This window comes from Sminthopsis crassicaudata, chromosome 5 (genome assembly GCF_048593235.1).
Source record: "Sminthopsis crassicaudata isolate SCR6 chromosome 5, ASM4859323v1, whole genome shotgun sequence".
Lineage (NCBI taxonomy): Eukaryota > Metazoa > Chordata > Mammalia > Dasyuromorphia > Dasyuridae > Sminthopsis > Sminthopsis crassicaudata.
In genome coordinates, this window is record NC_133621.1 from 251,428,815 (window position 1) to 251,453,470 (window position 24,656).

At 35.6% G+C, this 24,656-nt stretch overlaps 1 protein-coding gene and 1 long non-coding RNA gene across 3 annotated transcripts in view; one reads left to right on the plus strand and one right to left on the minus strand.

The window, feature by feature from the left end:
- Window positions 1-1,743: 1,743 nt before the first annotated feature.
- On the plus strand, window positions 1,744-20,111 carry LOC141544532 (uncharacterized). 2 transcript variants are annotated; one of them, XR_012482640.1, is made up of 2 exons: window positions 1,744-1,830; window positions 19,573-20,111. It is a non-coding gene; the product is annotated as an uncharacterized LOC141544532 (long non-coding RNA). The 2 variants fall into 2 exon arrangements; XR_012482641.1 differs by lacking the exon at window positions 1,744-1,830 and adding an exon at window positions 14,657-14,795.
- A 1,622-nt stretch (window positions 20,112-21,733) lies between these two features.
- The window catches only part of E2F7 (E2F transcription factor 7), a 49,696-nt gene continuing 46,773 nt past the window's right edge, over window positions 21,734-24,656 (minus strand). Inside the window, exon 13 of the mRNA XM_074270835.1 lies at window positions 21,734-23,148. Within this exon, the coding sequence (XP_074126936.1) occupies window positions 22,978-23,148 (171 nt within the window). The 3' untranslated portion in view covers window positions 21,734-22,977. The remainder of the gene's footprint in view (window positions 23,149-24,656) is intronic.

The window sequence follows — 24,656 nt, forward strand, 5'->3', positions numbered from 1 at the left end:
TCAAAGCCACTGCAACGGACCCTAGAAAAAGATGACATGCCCATAGCTCTTTGTGTTGATTGAATGTATCTGTATGTTTGAAGAAGAAAACCAGAAGCTTTGGAGACCACAGCAATAAAAATCTAGGTCATAATGGGAAGAGCACTGTGACATAGTGTATAATAAATCTTGCAGCTCAATATAGAATGGCTAACTACAATTAACCTTTTGTACAAAATAGGAAGAGAGAAGAATAACCAGGATGAAAAGGTGGCCTTTAATTTAGTCCCTAAGATTGAGAATAATGTTGGCTTTATCTTTTTTTTTCTTTTTTTGTACTAAATAGTATTTTATCTTTTTCTAAAATAGTCTTCCATGTTCATTTTTATAATATTTTGAGTTCTAATTTTTTTCTCCCTCCTTCTCTTCTGTTCTCCCTCCCCAAGACAATAAGCAATTTAATATACATATTGAATTATACATATACATGTATATCATGTTATACATATATACATCATGTTATACATATACAATCATGTATATTTTCCTGTTTTTCATATTGATTATTGTAAAAGAAGAATCAGAATAAAAGGGAAAAACTACCAGAAAGAAAAGACAAAAAGCATTTTAAAAAGTGAAAATAGTATGTTTTTATCTGCATTCAAACTCCATAAGTCTTTCTCTGGATGTGGATGGCATTTTCCATCACAAGTCTTTTAGAGTTGTCTTGAATCATTGCTGAGAAAAGCTAAATTTTTCATAGTTAATTATCATACACTGTTGCTATTATTACGTACAATGTTCTTCTGGTTTTGCTCATTTAATTCTGCATTAGTTGATATAAGTCTTTTCAGATTTTTCTGAAATCTTTCTGCTTATTATTTCTTATCGCACAATAATATTCCATTACATTCACATAACACAATTTGTTCAGCCATTTCCCAATTGATGGATATCCCTTCACTTTGCAATTGTTAATTGTTTACCAACACATACAAATCTGTTACAGTATTTTTGTATGTGTGGGTTCTTTCCCCTTTTTTATTATGTCTTTGGGATACAGACCTAGTAGTAGTATTTATGGATCAAAGAAAAATAGTCCTTGGCACATATTTTCAAATTACTCTCCTGAATGGTTGAATTAGTTCACAACTCCATCAGAATGTTAGCTTTTTCTAAATTTTCCAAATAATTGCTCCAGTCTATCTTTTGTCTCATGCTGTTCAAATTGTAAGTCTGTCAAACCATATTATATGTGGTTTCCATCATCTTGGCAGGATATAATGGGGTGCAGAGTAATTTAATTTCCCATGAAGACTAGCAGAAAACTGCATAGAAATCCCCTGGAGTCAGGATCAGAGTTTGAAAGTCCTTCTAATATTTGCTATTTATGTAATCTTGGAGAAGTCCCTTCTTTTTCCCAGGCCTCCTTTGTGTCATTTGTAAAATGGGAGAGGAATGGCTTCTGAACTTCCTTCTGTCTCCAAAACTATGATCCCTCCAAACTCATCAGATCTCTTTTTGCCCTGCCTGAACAAGTGTGGTACAGTGGACAGGATGTTAAACTTTGAGTTAGGAAGGTCTCTTTAAATCCTGCCTCAGTCACATATATGACTCTAAGCAAGTGACCTTTATGTCACTATACAGTGAGAGGATTTGATGACTTCTAAAGTCCCTTCTTTCTCTTAACCCATAATGGTTCTGTGATACTAGGACTCTACTATTGCATCATTCAGTTGAATCCTTGATTCACCCCATAAGCAAAAGACAAGGTAGAGTTAAGAGAGGGTGGTGCATGTTGTGCATGCTACCAAAATTAGCCAGAAGATGGAGCTTTGAAGCTGAGAACAAGTAAGTGATAGGAAATAGGACTTGAGCCTTTTGACTTAAATAATAACAATATTAACTTTTATATAGTGTTGCTTACCACCACTACTGCTGCTATTGTTAACACTACCACTATGGGGTATAGTCAATAGAGCACTCACTGATCCTGAAGGCAGGAGGACCTGAGTTCAAATCTGCCCTTAGAGGCAAGTTATTTAACCATGTTTTCCCTCATTTTCCTCAACTATAAAATGAGCTTGAAAAGGTCATAACAAATCATTTTAGTATCCTTATCAAGAAAACTTCAAATACAGTTATGGAGAATTAGACATGACTGAAACAATTCAATATCACCACCACTACCACCATGGATTAAGGGGAAGGAAACACTTTCTTACAATTTGTGATTTGTGAATTATAACCAATAATAAGTAGAACTAAGAATCATATTTTGACACCAACTTGGAGATGATAGGCAGAGATAAGAGTAGACCAAATGGGGAGCAGATGGATTCATCAGTAGAAGATGACTCTAGGAGTCTCAAGACTAGGTGGGGAAAAAAAAAACCCAAGATGGAAGTCAGTGGGTTTCTGGCAACTGGGGGAATAGAACTGTGTTTGCAAGTGTTACTTGTTAACTAAGTTTTTTGAAATGCCAAGAATAGTTCTGCCTCCTGCCAAAAGTGAATTGATTTGGCCTTATTAGGATTTTCCTGTTTTGGCAAATAATACACTTTTATGGGCCAGATGAAGGTCAAGGCTTCCTTTGTCTGAGTTCCTCCTCCCACCCCTGACTTAAGGGTAAACTGGAAAAGTCAGCTGAAGTTCCACAGAAGTTCTTGTTATCTAGGTCAAGTAGTCTATGTTACTCCCTATGGGAAGATTCTGAGATCTAATAACTATAAGATCTCAGCCAGATCCTGGCCACATAGCATGACCAACCTAGGTAAACCAATTAAGTTATTCATTCATTGGGTTAATATCAACTAGTTAGAAAACTTGCCTGTTTGCTGAACTCATTTAAAATCAGGCACAGCAGGAATTAACAGTTAGTGTGGAAGGGCAGGTGGCCTTCCAGTCATATGGCTGGGTGATTGACCAACCGGTTTGTTGTCACACTCCTGTCTATTTGGCTCTAAGTAATTATGGACAAGTTGCAAAAATCATTCTGGTTGGTAGCCATAGTGAAATCTGGTCTTGCAAATAGCAAGAGAAATTGCCTATGGGTAAATCAGAAGGCTTTGGATGCCAGAAGAAAATCTTACTCAGATAAAATTTAACTTTAAATGTCCTTTATTGGAGCCCCAATGCACTCTCTCTAGCCTTATTTTAAGAAGGGTGGATTACAAAGCTTTGAGAGTGTGCTAGTGAATACAATTAAGAAAAATGTGTACAACATCAGGGAAAAAGGATTCCTTGTTTTATGTTGGGAGTACTTTTATAAGGAGGAAAAGATAAGGACTATCCTTATTTCTGATGGTGACACTTATTACCCCCAGTCCCAAAAGGAAGTCCTTTTCCCCTTCTCCCCTCACCTCATGGCCTCATTGTTATGTGGAGATATTGCTGTTTCTCAAACAGGGCAGTTTCTACAAAGTTGCTAAGACTAATGTCTATTGATGAACTGTGTCTTGTGTCCAAGGACCAATCCAAGTTCAGGGAAGCTCTTTACCAGAATGGTTAGTGAGTTAATTTTTTTTGATTTTGGAAATTTCCAGTTATAGAGGAGATCCAATCAGAGTCTGCAGAGGGTGTGTCCATACCTGTACAATAACAGTTTTTCAAAGTGTTGAAGTAAATGATGAAAATGAAATTGATGTAAGAAAAGATATTATATGTAAATGAAAGAAAGAAAGGTGAAATTATTCTGTGATTTAGAGAAAAATTGAATTGTCTTTCTAGGTATATAAATATCTTTGTTAATGAACAGATATCCCAATGACACCCTTTGCTAAAGGTAGCAAAAAAAAAAATAAAATGAGTTGACATTGATCAGGATATCTATGAATCTACCAATTATGTATTTGTTAAATGCTGTGATTAGAAGTATTTGGTATTCATTGTCTCTAAGATAAAACAGAAAGTTTCAGTCAGCTAGTCAATAAGCATTTATCAAAGTCTGTTTGCTAGGTATTGTACACTGAGATTGCGGAGAAAAGGCCAAAATAGTCTTTACTCTCAAGGAGTTCACTTTCTAATGGGGGAAGACAACTGATATACACATTGGCATAGATAAGACAAATACAGAATAGACAAAATATAGCCTTAAAAATGGAAAGCACTGATGAGCTGGGAGACTGAGGAAGCCTTTCGTAGGAGCAGAATCCTCAAGCTATTCAATATGGCAGTGGTCAGGAGGAAGAACATTCTTGGCATGGAACATGAAATGATGTGTGTGTGTGTGTGTGTGTGTGTGTGTGTGTGTGTGTGTGTGTGTTTATTGAGGGGAATAAACTATGACTTCAGATAACATGAAATAATCAATTGTGAAAGTTGGATAGTGAGAGACTGAAAGCCACAAAAACAGAAAGAGCCAGGAGAGGAAGAAAGGAGGAAGAAGAGCAAGAGGAGAAGGAGAGACAGAGACAGAGAGACAGACAGAAACAGAGAGAGAAAAAAAAATCAGAGACAGAGACACAAGAGACAGAGACAGACAGAGGCATTTAATATGCAGAGTCCAAAGCTATGCCAAGAAATCAAGCTAAAGGTGAGAAGCTAGTTGAAGTCTTGAGGGAAAGGAAGTGTTTGTATGAGGAATAGGTAGGAAACCAGTAGGCTGGACTATAGAGTGTTAGGTTCTTACTAGGTGCTAAATTGGTACTTAACAATTCTCTAGCTCAGAATTCACACCTTTAAAAGCAGCAAGTTCATTGGTTGTAAGTAATTCCCACAAGCCCCTGGGAGTACCCACAAGCCCATTCTCTGGGAGGATAAAAAGAGGCAACATTGAGTCTGGAGAAGGAATCTGGATTGGGGAAAGACAAGACTTCCTGAGAGAACTTCAGGGAAACTGGAGGAGATTTAGAGCCAGGATTCAGGAAGAAGAGGATTGGAGATTCTACTTTTGCTCTGGCTGGAGGCTCCAGAAGCCTCCCAAGAAACCTGCTCACAGAGAAAAGGATTAACAGAAAAGAAATCTCCTCCCAGAGAAGGATTACAATTGAGAGACAACAGAACTTTACAATAGAGTATGAGAAGGGAAATGTAAAAAAAAAAAACGAGAAGCAAGTTGGAACTATGATCAGAGGTATTAGTACTAGTACTAGCTAGGTACCTTGGACATCATTTAAGCCTATTCTGCCATATTGTAGACCCCTGATGCTCACACTTGAAGTAAGTGATAGGAAATAGGACTTTGAGCCTTTTGACTTAAATAATAACGATATTAGCTTTTATATAGTGTTGCTTACCACCACTACTGCTGCTATTGCTAACACTATCACTATGGGGTATAGTCAATAGAGCACTCACTGATCCTGGAGGCAGGAGGACCTGAGTTCAAATCTGCCCTTAGAGGCTTAATAGATATGTGACCTTAGGCAAGTTATTTAACCATGTTTTCCCTCATTTTCCTCAACTATAAAATAAGCTTGAAAAGGACATGACAAATCATTCTAGTATCCTTACCAAGAAAACTTCAAATACAGTTATGGAGAGTTAGACATGACTGAAACAATTCAATATCACCACCACTACCACCAAGTACTTTAATAATATTTACAAAACACTTTACAAGTATTATTACCTTTGATCTTCATAATGATGCTAGGAAATAGGTGCTGTTATTTCCCCCATTTTTGCAGTTGAGGAAACTGAGACAGACAGAATTTAAGTGACTGCTCAGGGTCCCATAGCTACTAAGTGTGCCTGAGGTAAAGTTTGAATTCAGATCTTCCTGACTAGGCCAATTGCTTTATCTACAAAGCCACCTAGCTGCCTTTATTCCAGGACTATTCCTAATACATCTTGCTGTCTTTACCTTTGCACTAGAGTCCCAGCTAACATCTCCTTTTGTGACTTTATTAATATAGGGAAGTCCTCAAATTCCCTTTGTCAATGCCATGATGTACATACACCAAAGTCTTGGAAAGCTGCCTGAGGCATTTACATTAAATGATTTGCATGCACTAAAGAGAACTTGAATCCAAGTCTTCCTCTATTCATTCTGTCATGTAGCCTCCCTTCATTTAAGGGATTAAAAACAATAAACATAGCCACTATCAACACCAAAAACAAAACAAAGGGGGCAGCTAGGTGGCAGCTAGATGGCATAGTGGATAGAGCACCAGCCTTGAATTCAGGAGGACCGGAGTTCAAATCTGGTCTAACACTTCCTAGCTGTGTGACCCTGGGCAAGTCACTTAACCCCAGCCTCAAAAAAACCCCCCAAAAAAAACCAAAAAAAAAAAAAAAAAAAACAAAGGACAAGCAGCCTAGTGTTGTACAAAAAGAATTTGATTGAGAGGCAGGAGAAATTAGCCATGTGATCATAGGAAAGTTAAGTCACTTAGTCCCAATTTCCTCAAGTTGTAAAATTGAAACTAATAATTCTTTTATTATCTATCTGTCCAAATTCTTAGGATGATAATTATTATTATAATAAAATTTTCCATTCTCTCAAATCTTGCATCTAAGATAGTTTGCAATGTTTTCAAATGTAGTATAAATTTGTTAATTGGAAAATTTTAACATCTTTGTAATCACATGGATCATGACCTCAATTTTGTTAAAGAATCTGCTATAAGCTTATTTCTTCCAACACTAAGTTCTGTGTTGCCTACTTTGTACTTATTCTTTTCTCAATTCCTCTTTTCTCTTTTGAGTCATTCTTCAATTTTTCAATTGAACCATTTGAGTAAAATAAGTCTTATTATATCATAAAATGGTTTCTATGGGATAATTTAAGAATAATGACAGAAGTAAACAGTTTATACTTCTAAAAGTTTTTAGAGAGAAATCTTAGACATAATTCATCCCAATTCTGCTTGCTGCCTCCCGTATTTTCAAGGCCCGTATAAACATATGGTGGAGAAGACATTAGCAAGGGACTGAGATAATAGGACTCAGTTTGTTCCTATTTCTTTCAGAACAAATGTGCATAAAGCTTCAGATCTGAAATTTGAAAGTAAAGGAAATGCTAAAAAGTAAACATCTTTCAATTGGTTACAAATCATCTTCCTCTCTATGTTTGTGTTTCATAAAAAGTCACCCATTTATAGAGATCTTTCCTCTTAAGATTTTCAGAATTACTAAAAGAAAGAAGAGACATATTAAATTCCTTTTAAATTTGTCCTGATTAATGACAAACTCAAGCTGGGTCATTGTTCATTCCTAGGTAGGGGTGAGAATTACATAGGTACATGTGCTAAACAAGGGTGGATCAAAGTCTAGACTTAATTCAATTCCACCTTTCTTCTAATTCTTGTCTTTAAATAAAAATCAGAAAGGAACAAATGGAGACAATATGCATAAGTGAAGTACTCCCAAAGAGATGGGGTTAAATTGTTAACTGCTACTGTTAAAAGGATGCAGATTTTGATGTTTAGTAACAAAATAGATGTTGAAATTACTCCTGGAAACATTGAAATAGTTAAGGTGAACTGGAGCATAGCTTAATGTATTAGATAAGCTATTCATAAAATTGGACTACTAATTTGACTTCTGAGACGAGGATTAAAAAAATGATTTTTGTTACTTTAACATTGGGGAGACAGTACAAGATTATTGGCAAATAGCTACTTGTAATAATATCTTCTTAGGCATTTTTAAAAAAGCAAAAAAATCTCTTCTACCTCTAATGTTAAAATAATTTCATGAAAGGTATATGGAAGGTGGGGTATTTTAAACTAGGATTAATAATCCTAATCCTAATCAACACAGAGCAGGTAGATGATAGAGGTGGAAAACTGTGGAATCTACTAGACCCCATATTTCATTATATGTTATTCTTATCTTACTATTTTCATTGCCTTAATCCACTGAAAAAGAAAATGGCAAACCACTCTAGTACCTTTGCCAAAGAAACCTAAAGACATTATAGGGATAATATAGTCCAGAGGGTCACAAAGAGTTGTACACAAATGGATGACTGAATAACAACTCCCTTTACTTTTAACATTTTAGTGAGGCTTTAAAAAAATCAATTTTGCTCATCTGATTCAATTAAGAGAAGTAATATTTGCCAGTTCTCTAGATATGGAGTAAAGGCGACTGAATAGGATTCCTGTTGGTTGTAGAAAACAATGAAAGGAGAAACCTCTTGAGACTTTTTAGTACAAAGACTATTTTAAAAAAAACAAAAAACTTTCCATTTTTACTTTATTCTACGGATGATGATACCTAGAATTTCAACTCAGTTCAATTTAATTTAATCCACATTTATTAAATGACTACTCTGTGTTGGATATTATTCTAAGTGCCTTGGATACAAAGGGACCCCATATGGTCCCTGCCTTTTAGGAGCTTATATTCCACTTGAAGGAAACACTATGTAAATAGATCAGTCAATACCAAATATACACAGAATAAATAAAAAATAATTGGAGGGGAAAGCAAGAGAAGAGCCCTAATACCTGGCAGAATCAGGAAGGATCTCATGTAGAACTTTTAGAATTTTTAGAGTTTTAACTTAAAAAAAATTTGGACATTTTGCTCCAAATGATTTTTTTGTTGTTCTTTAAGCAACTTGACTAATTTATGCTTCTAGAGTTCAAAGTCTCCAGTAGTGGACTTAATTGTGCAAGCCTATGCTCTAATTTTTGCCCTTAAATGGAAATTATTATTTTTATTATTTGGAATAGAAGTTGTGTTGAATAAATGAATTTTCAACACTAGAAAATGGCAAACCTCTTGAGAAGATCCTTTGAAGAATATAGATTCAGTTTTTCTTATTGAGCTTCTCTGAACTTACAGGATCTTTTCATTTGTTGTTTTTTTTCCCTTCTCTTTGCTTATCTTTGCAGTTCTTAGATTGGGATTCTTTTTTTTTTTAAATTAATTTTATAATTATAATTTTTTTTTCTGACAGTACAAATGCATGAGTAATTTTTTTTTTACAACATTATCCCTTGTATTAATTTTTCCAAAATTTCCCCTCCCTCCCTTTACTCCCTCCCCTAGATGACAGGCAATCCCATACATTCATACATATTAAATGTGTTACAGTATAACCTAGGTACAATATATGTGTGTAAATCCAATTTTCTTGTTGCATGTTAAGAATTGGATTCCGAAGGTATAAGTAACCTGGGTAGAAAGACAGTAGTGTTCCTTCTCTGGGTGTAGCTATTTCTGTCCATCATTGATCAACTGGAAGTGAGTTGGATCTTCTTTATATTGAAGATATCCACTTCCATCAGAATACATCTTCATACAGCATTGTTGTTGAAGTGTATCAGTGATCTTCTGGTTCTGCTCATTTCACTCAGCATCAGTTCATGAAAGTCTCTCCAAACTTCTCTGTATTCCTCCTGTTGGTCATTTCTTACACAGCAATAATATTCCATAACATTCATATACCATAATTTACCCAACCATTCTCCAATTGATGGACATCCATTCATTTTCCAGTTTCTAGCCACTACAAAAAGGGCTGCCACAAACATTTTAGCACATACAGGCCCCTTTCTCATCTTTAGTATTTCTTTGGGATATAAGCCCAGTAGTAGCACTGCTGGATCAAAGGGTATGCACAGTTTGATAATTTTTTGGGCATAGTTCCAAACTGCTCTCCAGAATGGCTAGATTCTTTCACAATTCCACCAACAATGCATTAGTGTCCCAGTTTTCCCACATCCCCTCCAACATTCATCATTATTTGTTCCTATCATCTTATCCATAGATTGGGATTCTTTATTTGGATCAGTTCCCTTTTGCTATTCTTGCATGAATTGGCTGGGCCCTGGTTGGTTTCAGGTCCTTTGTAATGTAGATTTACTCCTGCCATTGTGGTTGGGGTTGGCTGTTACAAAAGATACATCTTCTGTCTCAATCCCTGGCTCCTTTCTAAATTTCATGGCAGTACACTGTGGATAATGATCTTAGCCCATTTCTATTTGGCATATATATAGTAAGTGCTAAACAAATAAGTATTTATTTAGTGATTTTATCATTGCTGTACTCCCGCTTAGGAACTAGTTCTGTCCCTTGCTGTAGTACTGACACATCTCAGTCAGATATTAGATGCTCATTGGTTTTAGGTCCTCTGAAAGCACTCTCAATTTATAGGCACCTAGTTACTGAGTTGGCTTTGTCTCTTAGTGAATCTTCCAGTTCTCAGCTTGGAATTGTCTCCCTCCACAGTGACCTATGGAACTGGGCTCTGACATCAGACTCATTAATTGGAACTGGCTCTGGTTTCCCTGATGGATTCCTCTTCCAGCCCTCTCAGTTTTAGCTTACATTGATTTCTTCCTTACTTATAGACTTCTTAACTTATATGAATTCTCTGGTGGGAAAGGATTTTTCTAACCTCTGTTGGCTTCTGGTTGTAGGCCTAAATTAGATGGAATAACTTATTTCTGTTCTGCTTTGGTCTTTACCAATGTTATATCTAGTATCCTTTTAGACATTTGCTAAGAATATGTATGAGAGTACCTGGCACTCTCATTGCTTAATTGCTTAATAATGTTTGCTGAATTGATTTGGGAGAGTGGGACTCTTCTTTAGTCTTTTCTTTTATAGTCTTACTGTCCTAACCAGAGGTTTAAATACATATTTTCTTCAGGGGTAGTTAACTTGAATTGGTTCTTCAAATTAACTTGTTTGCTAAAAAAAACCACTGCTTTTAATTGGGGGATACAGATGAAGGTCTAGAGTTTGGGGTACAGTTGGAAAGACTAGGTGTATGTGAAGAACCACAGTAGGACCAGCACAAAGGTATTTTGGGAAAAGATGGAACACTCAAAACCAACTTTGACTATTTTATACTGTTGCCTATACATGACCCCATTAAGGTAGTATACAGACATTTAAAATATTATATCATTAGAGGCAGCTTGGAGATAGAATCTAAAGGGCTAGATTTGGAGGCAGGAAAACCTAGGTTCACATCCTGTCTGTGACACATATTGCTTAATTTCTAGATGTCCCATTCAATTCCGGAGGTCTTGTATTCAAGTTCTTGAAAGACTGTCTTGTGGGAAAGTTCTATTTAGCCCCATAGGGCAGAGATAGAAGCTATGAGTGGAAGTTACTCAACCAAATTTTAGCATTAATATTTGGAAGGGAAAAAAACAACAACTTTTTAATATTTAGAGCTGCCCAGGAGTGAAACGAATTGCTTAGCTAGATTCCTTTTTGACTTCATATAGAGACTGTATGAACCCTTGTTACAGTGAATATTCCTTTTGGGGTATAGATTTTGAACTACTTGGCTTTAGAGGGAACTTCAACTTTGAAATTCTGTGATATACTAAGGAGAGATTTTCCATTCTGGGAGTTCCCTCCATGCCTATGAAATCGGGGTTCCTTCCCTAATCAACTCATTTAAGGAGATAGGAGTAAGAAAAGGCAGTGTTTATGTTTCCTGAGAGATATATGTCTGAACTCACAATGCATGAGATTTATACAATCTTTGTGCCTATTGAGAAAGCTTAGGTCAGAGCTTCATGGTTCAAGCTCTGGCTTTTATCATCATTGCCCCTTTTCCTGTCTGGGACAAATTTCCCAACAAAACATGTTTGGTAGTAGAATGTCAATGTTAATTCCCCAGTCAAATTTAGCCTATGTTCAGCTTGGAATGCAGAGGGTAAAATTTCAAGAAAATCAGGAAAAGTGATTTGTACATTCTGTCTCTGGAAATGAAAAATTATTGAAGATCTAGCTTTCTGCTGGTGTCAGCTTACATAACCAGCAAACCATTGAGTAAATGCTGTACCCCTTTCTAATAGAGCATCTGGCCACTGTTAGACCCACAGCTGCTGCTGGTACCCCAACCCCTCAAATATAACCTCCTTTGCCATGCCACAATGCTACTAAATTCTATGAAGAAAGGACACTGATTCCATCCAAGCCATATTCTAAATCTAAGTAACAGAAACAAATATGAACTAAAAACTTAAAGAAATTGATCCAATTATACCCATGATAACCCAATTAATTTGGGAGGTCCTTGAATATCTTTTAACACTCTCCTTTTTGGGTTCTTGACTATATGATTGGAACAAGAGAAGAGAATGCAGGAAGAAGTCTATGTCCTTTCAGAACTTGTTCTACAATGATTTTTTTTTTTAAACTAAATTTTTATTTTATTTTTCAATTAATAAGCATTACTTTCTTTCCTTCTCCCTTCCTAATTCCTATGGGGGGGAAAGAAAATCAAATGCACACACACATATATAATATATCTATATATGTACAAATATGTCTATATCTCCATATATGTGTTGATCTATGTAAACATGTATAATACACATGTATGTATATTATGTATATATGTATGTATATATATATATATATATATATATACACACATATATATGTATATGCAAAACAAATTCCTATATCAATTATATCAAAAAAGATGTCTCGGTCTACATATTTGGTCCATCATTTCTCTGTTTGGAGGTGCATGACCTCTGTCTTTTGAAATCATGATTGACTACCATGATGATCATAGTTCTTAAATCTTTCAAAATTGCACACTTTGGAAATGTTTCTATAAATTGATTTACTAGTTCTATTCAGTTTACTCCACCAGTTTATACAAGTTTTCTTGAATGAAACTATTCCCTTTTTTTATTTCTTATCATACAATAATACTCCATTATATTAGTATATTGCAGTCTGTTCAGCCATTTCCAAATTGATGTCTTCCCTGTTGCTAGTTCTTTGTCACCACAAAGAAAGTAATTAGAAACATTTTTCTACATACTTGTATGTAAATATGTGTATATATAATATGACCTTTTCTTTTTCTTTGGTCTCTTTTTGGGGTTAAAATTTACTCTGTTGAGCTGTGATATTTGTCATATCTCCTGTAGACATATCAGAAGAAGTTCAAATTAGGTATGACTGGCAAACTAAGGAAGGTATGTCCAGTTCCCATTTTTCCTTCCTAGCCTATTCTGTGATGTTTTTAATTGGTCATTCTGTGGCTAGTACTGAAGCTGAAAGTAGGAATTAAGTAAACTGAAATGTAAGCTGGAGGTCCTCTAGGCAGTCCTTTAACTTCTCTGCTCCTCCATTTTCTCATCTGTAAAATGGGGAGGTAGTGTGGCATAGTGGATATCAATCAGTTGATCCAGCCTGTTCATTAAGCAGCTAATATTCATACCTAACAATGCTATTTTAGTTACTTAGCCACTAAAGCAGAGCCAGAGCTGATAATGAGCTATGTGCATGGGAATAGTGACTCAATGAAAATACCTAACTCTGTGTTATCCTGCCAGGTGCTAAGCATACAAATAAGCAGATTGAAACAAACCCCAAGAAGCTTATGTTCTTTCAGGAGAGACATAAGAAGATAATAAATATAAAATAATACAAAATATTTAGGGATGGAAGATACTAATGGATGGTGGGGAGAGGTGGGACCAGGACCTTATGCAGAAGGTTGTATTTGAACTGGATCTTGAAGGAAGAGAAGAATTCTTGAGGTGGTGGTGAGAAGGGATGGCATACTAGGAATGGGGAAAGGTCATTTCAAATGCCCAGAGATAGAAAATGGTAGATGAAGAGGAGAGGATGGTTTGTTCAGATTGTAAAGTGAGGGAAGGTGAGTAATAATATAACAAGAGTAGAAAGATAGGGGCCAGGTTGTGAGAAGTTAGTTTAGATCCGTGTTTCTCAAACTTTTTGGTCTCAGGATCCATTTATAGTGTTACAAATTATAATTTTGTAAGAAATAAGAAGATAAATAAGAATACCCTCCACCCCAGTCTTGTTTATGTAGATTATATACTTTAATATTCATCCTTTAAAAATTATTGTGAAAATAGTTTTGACCTCACAGAACCCCTAAGAGTCTTGGGAACCTTCAGAAGCCCTGAGAACATACTTTGAAAATTGATTGTTAGGATCATCTAACTGTTGTGCAGGAAATCTATGACATCCCTGTAGAATGCTAATTTCAACTGAGGTTTGGAACTTAGTTTAACACAGTGCCTAGTACATAGTTAACATCTGTTTATTGGCTGACTAAAAATCCCTCCTGTGCAGATTATATACATGCATACACATAAATACAAAGACTGCTAAATTGGAAGGGACTGAAGAAGTCATCTCAACCAGTCCCCTCATTTCATACATGAGGAGACTTGGACCCAAGGCTTAGAAAGTGACCAATCCAGAGTCACTCTAGTAGGAAGCATCAAAGTTATTTGCTACACCAAGAGCTTCTAACTCCAAAATCAGCATTCTTTCCACTATATCATATTATTTCCAGTTTCAAGGCTTATAACTTAAAGTCTGTGTTATTTTCTTTAATATCACAGGATTCATAGAGAGTGTACTCATTCATACATCTCAGATAAATCCTTTTTTTTTTAAAGAGTAAAGCAAAAATGGTGATTCCAACAGATAAATTTTAAACAATATAAGTAGTTACTATTTAATTAAAATGCTTGAGAAATATTTCATTGTTTTTAGTTCAACTCAGATTTCCTTTATCTTTATTAATAAATCAAAAATGTGATTCATTTCATTAAGGAGATAAGTCTTGTTCAACCTCTTCAGCTATGAAGGTAGAAAAAGATAATTTGGGCTACAGCCTTGGTCTCATTAAAGAAAATGAGGGCAGCTAATATTCATACCCCATAATGCTATTTTAGTTGCTTAGCAACCAAAGCAGAGCCAGAGCTGATAATGAGATATGTGCCTGGGAATAGTGATGCTGATGAAAATACTCAATGAAAATACCTAACTTTATGTTATGTTAGGTGGATAGAGGGGATTTACATAACTCCTAGAGTCATATAACAAGCATATTTATAATGTTTCTTAGGGATAGAGACCAGACCTTTAATTTTATTTATGTAAAGAACTCAAAGGTAAGGAAACTCTTTGCAATTTATAATCTTAAAAGTTTCTTAGAGAAGAATTAAATTAAAATAGAAGTAGGGAAAGGCATAAAACCATTTATAAGGATGCCTGGAGGGACAGGCATAAATTGACTTAGAAAATCATATATTAATATAATCTATGTTTTATTGTATTTTTATCTATTTTGTTAAATATTTACCAATTTCATTTTAGTCTATTTTGGGTACTCAAGGATGTTAGGTGCCCTCATGTGCTTGACACTTTTGGCTTAGAAAATTGTGAGATTTTTTTGTCTAGAGTCACAAAATCAGATTTTATTAGCGACAGGACTACAGCCCAGGTCTTCATGGCTTTTGGATAAAGGAACTTTCCTGGTTCTCTGTCCACTATATGATACTGTCTCTCAATTTGCTTTAAGATTTGGAAAATAAAGGAAATGATATAATGACGAAAAGATACCAACATTTACATTTTCTAATGTAATGGAACTCAAATCTTCCCATTTAACACATTGATTACTACTGAAATTTAGAATTTGAAATAAAACTGCAGCTTTTGACATGCTGTTGTTAGACATTGCTGCCATCATGTGGCTTATGCTGGAATCTACAGCTAGAAGGGTAGGACTTGTGTGAAAATGGTATATAGGGTCTTCTGTCATCATGCATTGAGAATCTTTTAGGAATTAGTATTTTACTAATATACATCATCTGATGATCATGAAACCAAAGATTTAGAGCTAAAATGGGTCAAAGACCCATCCAGTGTGCCTCTTCTTGCCCCTGTTTTAGAGATGAAGAAATTGGAACCCGGAGACTTTTAAATTAACCTAGTATCTATCACTTGTAGAGTAAGTAATCAGGTTGAAATGTAAGTACAGGTTCTAATTCTAAATTTGGTGCTTTCCTCTTGAAAAATAGATATAGAACTTGGAGTCAGGAATATTTACGCAAGGACTGTCTTTTGTTTCTTTTTGTATGCCCCATACTTAGGACTGTGCCTGGCATATAGTAAGTGCTTAATAAATGCTGACTGACAGTTCAAATCTTGCTTGGGTCATTTCCAAGCCATATAATCTTTGTAGGTAGCTAAAATTCCTAACCTTAGCTTCTTTACCTGTATGTAAAATAGGGATAATAATAGCATATACCTCACAGGATATCACAGTTCAACTGAGATAGTATGTGTAAGGCACACTGAAATGCTAAGAGAATTTGGCCTCTGTTGATGATTCAAAATCACATATGTAAAAATGGTCTTTATTAAATGTAGGTCTTCCTGGATTCTGGCTCAAGGACTCTTCTTGAGTCCATTATACCAAGCAGCCTCTCAACCTGTTTTATGATTGGGAAAATACATGAAATTCAAGAGTAAATAGACATCCATATATATCTTTTCTAATTTTGTTGAGCTCTTTTCATATCCAATTCTCAGTGTGTGACTGACTCCATTTGGAGTTTTCTTGGCAATGAAAACCTTTTGTTTTGACATTTCCTTTTCCAGCTCATTTTGCAGATTGCAAACAAGATTGCGTGACTTGCCCAGGAAAACAAATTTTCCTGACTCCAAGTCCAGCACTTTATCCAAAATGTATATGTTGTTCTCCATTTGAAGTCTCTGGCAGGAGGTATACAGTGTGTTCCATCTTTTGGACTTGTGATTTATTATATCAATGAGGATTCCAAGTTTTAAAAAATATTATTACCATTTTATAAAATGTTTTCATAGTTCTGTTCATTATGCTCTGCATGATCTCAGAGGTCCCATTTAAAAATGTTTTTTCATCATTTCTTATGGCATAATACTTTTTCATTCCATTAATAGGCAATAATTTCTTTATCTATTCCCCAATAGATGAACACTCCTTTAGTTTCCAGTTTTTACCTATTATAAAAAACTGCTATAAAAATTTATGTACATATGGATGTTTGATCTCTTTAGTGACCTAAAGTTTAATAGTGTTATAGGAAGGAGGGGAAAAGGGAAGCAAACATTTCTTAAGCACCTACTATATTTTAGGCACTATGCTAAGAACTTTATAAATATGACCTCATTTTATCTTCATAACAACCTCGGGAGGTAGATGTTATTATCCTCATTTCACAATTCAAGAAATTGAGGTAGAGGTTAAATGACTTGCCCAGAGTCACATAATTTCTAAGTGTTTGAGGCCAAATTTGAACTCAGTTCTTTCTGATTTAAGATGAACAATCTATTCATTGATTATTTTGATGCTCCAAATATAACTGGGTCAAAGGGTAAAAGGTCAGTTTAGTTACAAATTTACTACCAAAAAGGACAAGTTTTTTCTTTATACATTTTTTTCCTCCCAATTTTATTGAAATTCATCCTGCTGCAGCCTGCCTTTAGTTACTAAGGTTTCTAGTTTGGGTTCAGTAATTGATTGTATGTCTCTGTGCATCTTGCAAAGCGCAGAGCATTGGCCACTGATTGACAAATTCTTCTGGCCATTGCTATTGTTCAGTTGTTTTCTGTCCTTTCCAACTCTTTGTGATCCCATTTGGGGATTTCTTACCAAAGATAATGGCGTGGTTTACTATTTCCTTCTCCAGCTCATTTTACAGATGAAGAAACTGAGGCAGACAGTGTTGACTTTACCAGGATCATACAGCTATCTGAGTCCAGATGTGAACTTAGGAAGCTCAGTTTTCCTGATTCCAAGTCTGACATTCTATCCACTGTAAGACCTAGCTGTCCCTTTATAATAAAAAATTCAAATAGGTCTAAGAAATGTGATTCCCTCTAGTGTTGCATATAAACCCATCTATGTCTGTGCAGGGAAATTTACCAAAGCGGGTCCATTCAGTGGGTGCAAGGCCTTTTTCACTTTTCCTCTCATCTTCTGGCTATGGCAGCTCATTAAATTTTTTGGAGGGTTAAGTTGGGTGAGGAATCTCATCTTTGTTGATCACCAGTAGTGTGATTTTGGACAAGTCACTTTTAAGTAAACTTCTTGGTCCTTAGTTTTCTCATTTACAAATGAAAGAATTGGACCAGATAGGCTCTCAAGTTCCTTCCAGCTCCATCCTTTCTGATGGGCCAGATTTAAATTGTCTTGAAGAAGACCCTTTCTACCATTGGTCTCTAAGGTGAACTTCTTACTTGATGTAAAGGCACACTTGTTTAATTACATTTCTTGTATGCTTCTTTCTGGTTTTCTTTTTCTTTCCCTCTTTTCTTTGCTGCTCAATTGAATATTTATGGAACCACTGTTATGGGCTTTAATTCAATGCAAAGGAAAAAAAAATCTTAATAGAAATTCCAGTAAGAAAGTAAAAGTATGGTTTATGAACTATTTCCTGTATAGAATAAGCCTGGTGGGTAGCTTGATTTTAGTTGTTTTTTTCTTTCAAATAATTGCACTCTAGAACAATTAAACTAAGGGAACAATAAGGTGTTCTTTAAAGACATAGTTGGAAGAATTTTAAAGATATTTTCATTCTTCTAAGAATAAAGAGGGGTTGTATTGATCAAAAAGGTTGCCGAATGGCCAACTATGAGGTTTTTCTGCTTTGGCAGACTAGGTGTTTTTCTAGCCAACTTCTGAGATGTCATGATTCAAGACCTGAATTCAAGTCCTATTTCTCAGGCAATTAACTCTGTAAATTGCAGAGCAGATGTTCACTGCATTGATAGAGTTCTTCCTCTTGATGAAATTACAGATCCAACCCAAAGGGGAAAAAAAAACTCATTAGGACTCATGACCAACAAAAGTGACTGTGAAAGTGAACAGTTATAAAATCGTAACTTTTTTTTTTTTAAATAACATTTGAGCCAAGAAAAAGGGATTATTCAAGCTGAAATCTCCCACCATTCTCCTTCAAATATCTTTAAAATGCAACAAACTGAATTCTAAAGCAGCAAACCAATAAAAGGCTGGGTTAAGATGTTTTTCCTGCCCAGGAAAACTTATAAAATCAGAGGGAGAGGATGATGACAGTGAGCTGGGAGCTGGCTTGGGAGTGCACAAGAAGTCCAGCTCTGGGCTTTGGTGGAAGTTATGGTAGCAGCACCAGTACTGGGAGCTCTGCTCAGTAAATGGATTGAACACCTGAGCAGAGATGAAGAGACTGCTGTGCTAGCACCAGGCACAGCAATGGGCTCCATTTGGCACGTCCACTGTTTATTACCTAGTTCCAGGTTTCAGAGGAATGGTTGGAGTTGAGAGAAGAGGCCTTCTGGGTAAGGATCAAAGCCCAGATCTCACAAAAGTGAAGTGATCACACATTTCTTCTGACTGCACCACTTTGGAAGTGATACTGTTTCAGCAGCCTAGATTAGTGGCTATAAGAGAGTTGTTAAGAATCACCTTTAAATCAGCTGCAGGTTTTAGGAGTGAAAGAATTCACTCATTACCGAAATATTAGTTGCAAAATGAAAGTTTATTGTTAGATAGAAATCAGTTTACTAAGAGACTGACTTCTATAGTGATAGATCTATTGGAAAACGGAGTTTTGCATTGAGAATGCAGTTCTCAGTGCACAGAAAGTCCTGGCAGTTGAGTGAGCTACCGAGTTCCATCTGCAAAAGATCTTTGTTGAAGGAAGCTATTATATTGGGTCTTAGTAGGAGCTGGAATAGCTCAAGCAGGTCAGACCCAGTGGGGGCTGTGGCAGCCCAAGTTGGCTCATTTACAAGCTGGGTTTCAGCTTGAGGAATTTGAATAGAATTGAATGAGTTTCTTTAATTCAATAAAGTTGGAATTCTTTTGGACTGAACCAACCCCACCTAGATAACAGAATGTAACTGTCTTGTTCCCCACAGGTGGGTCCCTCACTGAGGCAGAGTTGAAGATTTTCTCCTTCAAGTTTTAGAGTTTCGGGGTCCCTTCTTCAGAAGTACCCAAAACTTGAAGACCTCTAGAGCTACTCTGAAAGTAGCAGGAAGAAAATGCTTGAAGCTTGAGAAAATCCCTTCCCACCCCTTTAGTGAGCACAAACCAATTTTAACTTAAAGTTCAAAGTTAAACAAAAGATTGGAAAAATGGGCAAACAACAACAAAAAAAGAATCTGATTATTGAAAATTATAATGGTGACAGCTAAGATAAAAATTCAAACACAGAAGACATGAAAATAAATCCAAGCAAAGCCTTGAAAAAAATTGCAGATTGGACACAAGCCCAACAAGAATTCCTGCGAGTGCTAAAGAGACACCAAAAAAAATTTAAAAAAAAATCCAAAAAATACACTTATAGAAAACTTATTAGTATGCTTCTGAAGAATTACTAATCTCACTCAACCCTCTCTTATAAATAGAACAAAACATACAACAAAAATAAAGACCCACTGTTTCTTATTTCAAACTTTTTTATTACTATTTCACAAAGTTGAATGTTTTTCTAGAAGAATTTTTAAAAAATCAGTGTGCTTGTTGTAAATAAAATTATATGCAGTTATAGAGAACATAGAAAAAGAGAAGGGAGAAATTATATGAAGAAAGCTACAAGTAGCAATAATATTAATAACTACAAAAAACTAGCAGTGCAATAATATAAACAGCAAGCAGCTTTATATGAAGGAAAAAAATACAGCTCTTTTAAATATAGAAATAGCACCTTTTAAAAAAGTTGAGAAATGTAAACTTGGTCGCTAGATTCAAGTATTTATGTCCCCAACATTTGTACCAGAATGGAAGGGTTTCACAAACCCTGGGCCATGTGTGCACCTTCCTCAATGCAAATACAAAGACTGAATTGTCCTAGCAGCATTGCTGCCATTTTTCCCCCTTTTACATTATATACTTGTATGAGTCTAGATTGCCATTGCTCTTTCACTACTAAGAAAAATCTCCCCCAAATAGAGTTCAACAAGTCAAGTACCAAAAAGTATTCTGTCCCCACAGAATAACAACCTTCATGGTCTCTTATCAAGGCCACTTTAGTCAATGTTGGACACTTTAGGAACACGTTCTGGTCTTAGGTTTCCAAATATAGCTATTACATCACCAGTCCTGCAGAAGTGACAGGCTTGCAATATAGAAGATTCTTAGGATCCCCCAAGATTCAGGCATCCTTCTTCAATGTTATATACCTTGTAATTAGAGGCATACATACAGGAAAGAGATACAATGTGAGATAGGTAAAGAATCAAGAAAAGATATTAAATGGTGAATTTTTAGATAGAGTGAGAAGATTGGGGGAAATAGAGAGAAGGAAACAGTTTTAATCTAGGCCATCTAATAGGCCATTTCAGTGAAAATGCAAGGGAGAAAATTTTATACTTGGCCTATAATAAAAACAAACTTGTATCCTGTACGGACTTATAGCCTGTATCACATTATCTTCCAATTATTATCTATCTCTATTAGCTCAGGTTCATCACTCTCCTCAATCATTGATAGGATAGGGATTGAATCTGTGATTTCAATGAGAGGGAGCTCCCAGAGGAGGAAATTCCCAAATCGAGTTGATACCTCTGTTAACTTGTCATTTTAGTGTTGTCTAGAACATGGAGAAATGAAGTAACTTGCCCAGGTGTCACACACCCTGGCTCCAAAGTTTGCCCTGTGTCCACTACACCACATTGTTCTCTCAATCACTTGAGCACTAACTGTTGGCCTCTAATAGTTCATTTTTTTCAAAAACCACAAAATTGTTGCTTTCTATTTATTTAACTTTTAAGAGATATTCAGAATGAATTTTAAAAATCATGTAAACTTTTAAATGTAGTGTCTATAAAATTTTAAATTAAAAAAAAAAAACTGGCATTTTTAGCCACCTACCTCAAAGGTTTTAAGATTATTGTTACTTTTCTGTTTCATCCAATAGAATATAAGTTTTTGAGGAGAAAGACTATTTGATTTTTTTCACTATATCTCTAGCACCTAAGTGCTGTGCCTGGCACAGGGCAGGAGCTTAATTTTATTTATTTAAATTGGATTGGTTAATAAAAAGCTAATCAGACTCCCAGAGTCACTTGTTACTACTTTTTTTTTTTTTATAACATTTTATTGGGACTAGTATCAAAATACTTCTTTGAGTACACTTAGATGCTTAATTACAATGTATCTATTTTTTTCTTTACCCCTTTCAAGAATGAAGAAATGAGTCAAAAAGAAGAGTGCTGGTTTTTCCTATACAAATTTATCCATTTTAGATGACCTAAGATTTTTTTCCTGAATTTCCTAATTCAGATACCTGGCAAAATATCCCAAGTTTCCTCCCCTCCGACCTATTCTATAAGGACAATCTCTGTCTTTTTCATTTGACCCAAGCAGAAAGTGCTAGAAAGAATTTGCCTCCAGTAAATTCCCTAAATTTCACATTGTGAAAAAAGAATATGGTGGTGGTTATGGGTGTGGGTGGGATGGGATTAGTGGGAGGGAAGGAAACTGGATGTATGGAATTTAAAAACAGCACCAAAACCCCAATTTTTCACTTTGATACATGGGCACTAACTATTGTCCTCCTATCGTTCATCTCATTTCTTACCTGCATAAATAATGTTAGTACAATTCACTTATACTACATATACCATAATATGTTGTTCTTCACAGTTATTTTGGTCTTAACATTTTTTTCCCCCACATGTATACATTCATGTATAGATGATTAAGATTTTTAAGTAAAGGGCAAATTACAGAGGAACTAGTATTAACATTCAAGTAGTCATGCCCTGAGAAAAATCTGTTTTTCTGTAGTTGTAAACTTTTTTTCTTCTTCCCACTAAGTTCCATTTCAGGAAAAAAATAAATAATAAAATGTGTAGATTGATGCTGTCTTTGACTGACAGAGATTCAGAGAGCAATTGCATTTTTAGTTGAAGAAAGTACTGATTTTACCACAGATTTACTCAGGATAAGTCGAGTCTATGTAAAGTAAGGAATGATTATTCTAGTTAAGTGCTAGAGAGCTCACCTGTTCCCAAACTCTGAAAAACTGATAGTTTCTTCAATCAACTTGAGAGCAAGAAGATGTTGAAATCACAATTGTGAGTCAATGCTTTCATTGCTGCGTAATGTTTGAAACCTCTTGGCTGCAATTAATACAAAATTACTTTCAAGAATGTGGATGACTTGAAAGGAAAGAGCGTTAACAGGACTAGTGGAAGAGAATGGGAAATGAGACTCTAGCTCTGTAGTATAAACACACTATTAGGGACTAGCATGCCCCTTGTAACAAGTGTTAAAATCCCTGGTGGATTTCCCTATTCCATTTGGCTAAGCTACAATTAATCAGTACTGCCACTGGATATCTGCAGTCTCCTCTGTGCAGAGCTTAAATTTCTTTGATTCCCTTCAATTTTTCTCCAAGTCATAGGTTCTCCAAGGCTGCCAGGAGTTTTAAAGAAGGTCTCACAGTATGGCGGCCGGATGCTCTTGGGTGTCACGGGGCCTGGTGACTGGAAATGAGAAAAAGGAGATCATAACCAATATGATGCAATATGACCTATAAATCAGAATGCTAAATCAGTCTATATTATAAAACTAAAAAGTTTTCTTAATATAAGGCCTTCAAAAACTCTGAATGACCTGAAATGGACGCTAAGCTGCTTAAGTACTCCTGAGACTGTGAGACCGGTTTCAGCTCTGAGTCAGAACTATGCTGCCAGCTCTTCACTCCCTAACATAGGTGGTATTTTCTGTTTCCAATTGCAGACACACACAGCCCCCAGATATACCACCTTAAGACCTTGACAAATATAATAAAACTTAAAGAAATATTGTCTTACTGCCTATCTGGGAACATAATCCTTAAATGTGATAACCTTTGCCTCCTGTCTGGGAAAGGAACCCTATTATTATAATGAATGCTTCAAAGAACTCCTTTGTAGAATTTTCCTATAAATATGTGTTTCTGAAATTGCTTGATATTTGACCCCTCCTAGTCCTGATGGGGCTCAGTCCTGGCCAGTGACAACAATGAGCCCAGTGACAACAAATGGTATTAAACTTTCATTATTTTGGCTGTCTTGTATTTTCTCTTGTTTGGGCACTTCAGACCCAAAGGTTTTGATCCCAATAATTCCCTTGTCTAGAAAAGAAAAAAACCTCTAATCCATCACTAGAATGAGAATAAACCAGAACAGAGAGCTAGAATGTAAGTTTGCCTTCTTTTTTTTTTTTTCTCACACATAAACACATCACCTCATCTTCAATCCTAACTTTTAGGTGTGTGTAGATCATAAAATCTGGAGCAACTCTTCATTTTTCAACTATATTAGTTTATATCTCAATATTTCTATGGCTGGCACCTTACTGGCTAGAATAGCAAGAAACACTCTAAAAATACTGGGTCCACTGTAAATTAATGTACATATACTGATGTACTATTGAGGAATCCTGAAAACCTGAATTTAAATCCAAGCTTATATATAATAGAACCAAGGTTGTTTTGAGGACCAAATGAGATAATTATAAAAAGTTTATTAGTAAGTGCTATATAAACTTCAGTCATTATTAATATTACCACAGTTCAGTGATGTCATATCAAGAATGATAAATGTTCAGCTCAAGTCTGAAATATTCAAAACAACCCACCAGAAGGCATCTGTCTCACAAAGTGACTCTGTTGTGAATGGCTCAGAGAATGAGGTGCATAAGAATTATATGGGGGGATAAAGTGCGAAAGATTTGAGATCTAGGTTGGAGAGGTAATGGAAGCACAAAGGTGTTGGGACTTTTGACTCAGAAAATGAAATATTCTGATCCTGGCTCATCTCTTTGGGTCTCAGTTCCCTCATTTTAAGATGAAGGGATGGAGAAGATGATCCTAAATATATGAAAGCCAGAGAAGTAAGCTACATGGAGGTGGGGGTGAAGTGTAGCTGTATTAGATTTAGGAAGACCTAGCTTCAAAAATTATTCTCAAGAGACTCATTTGTTATGACTACAAATAATTTAACCTCTT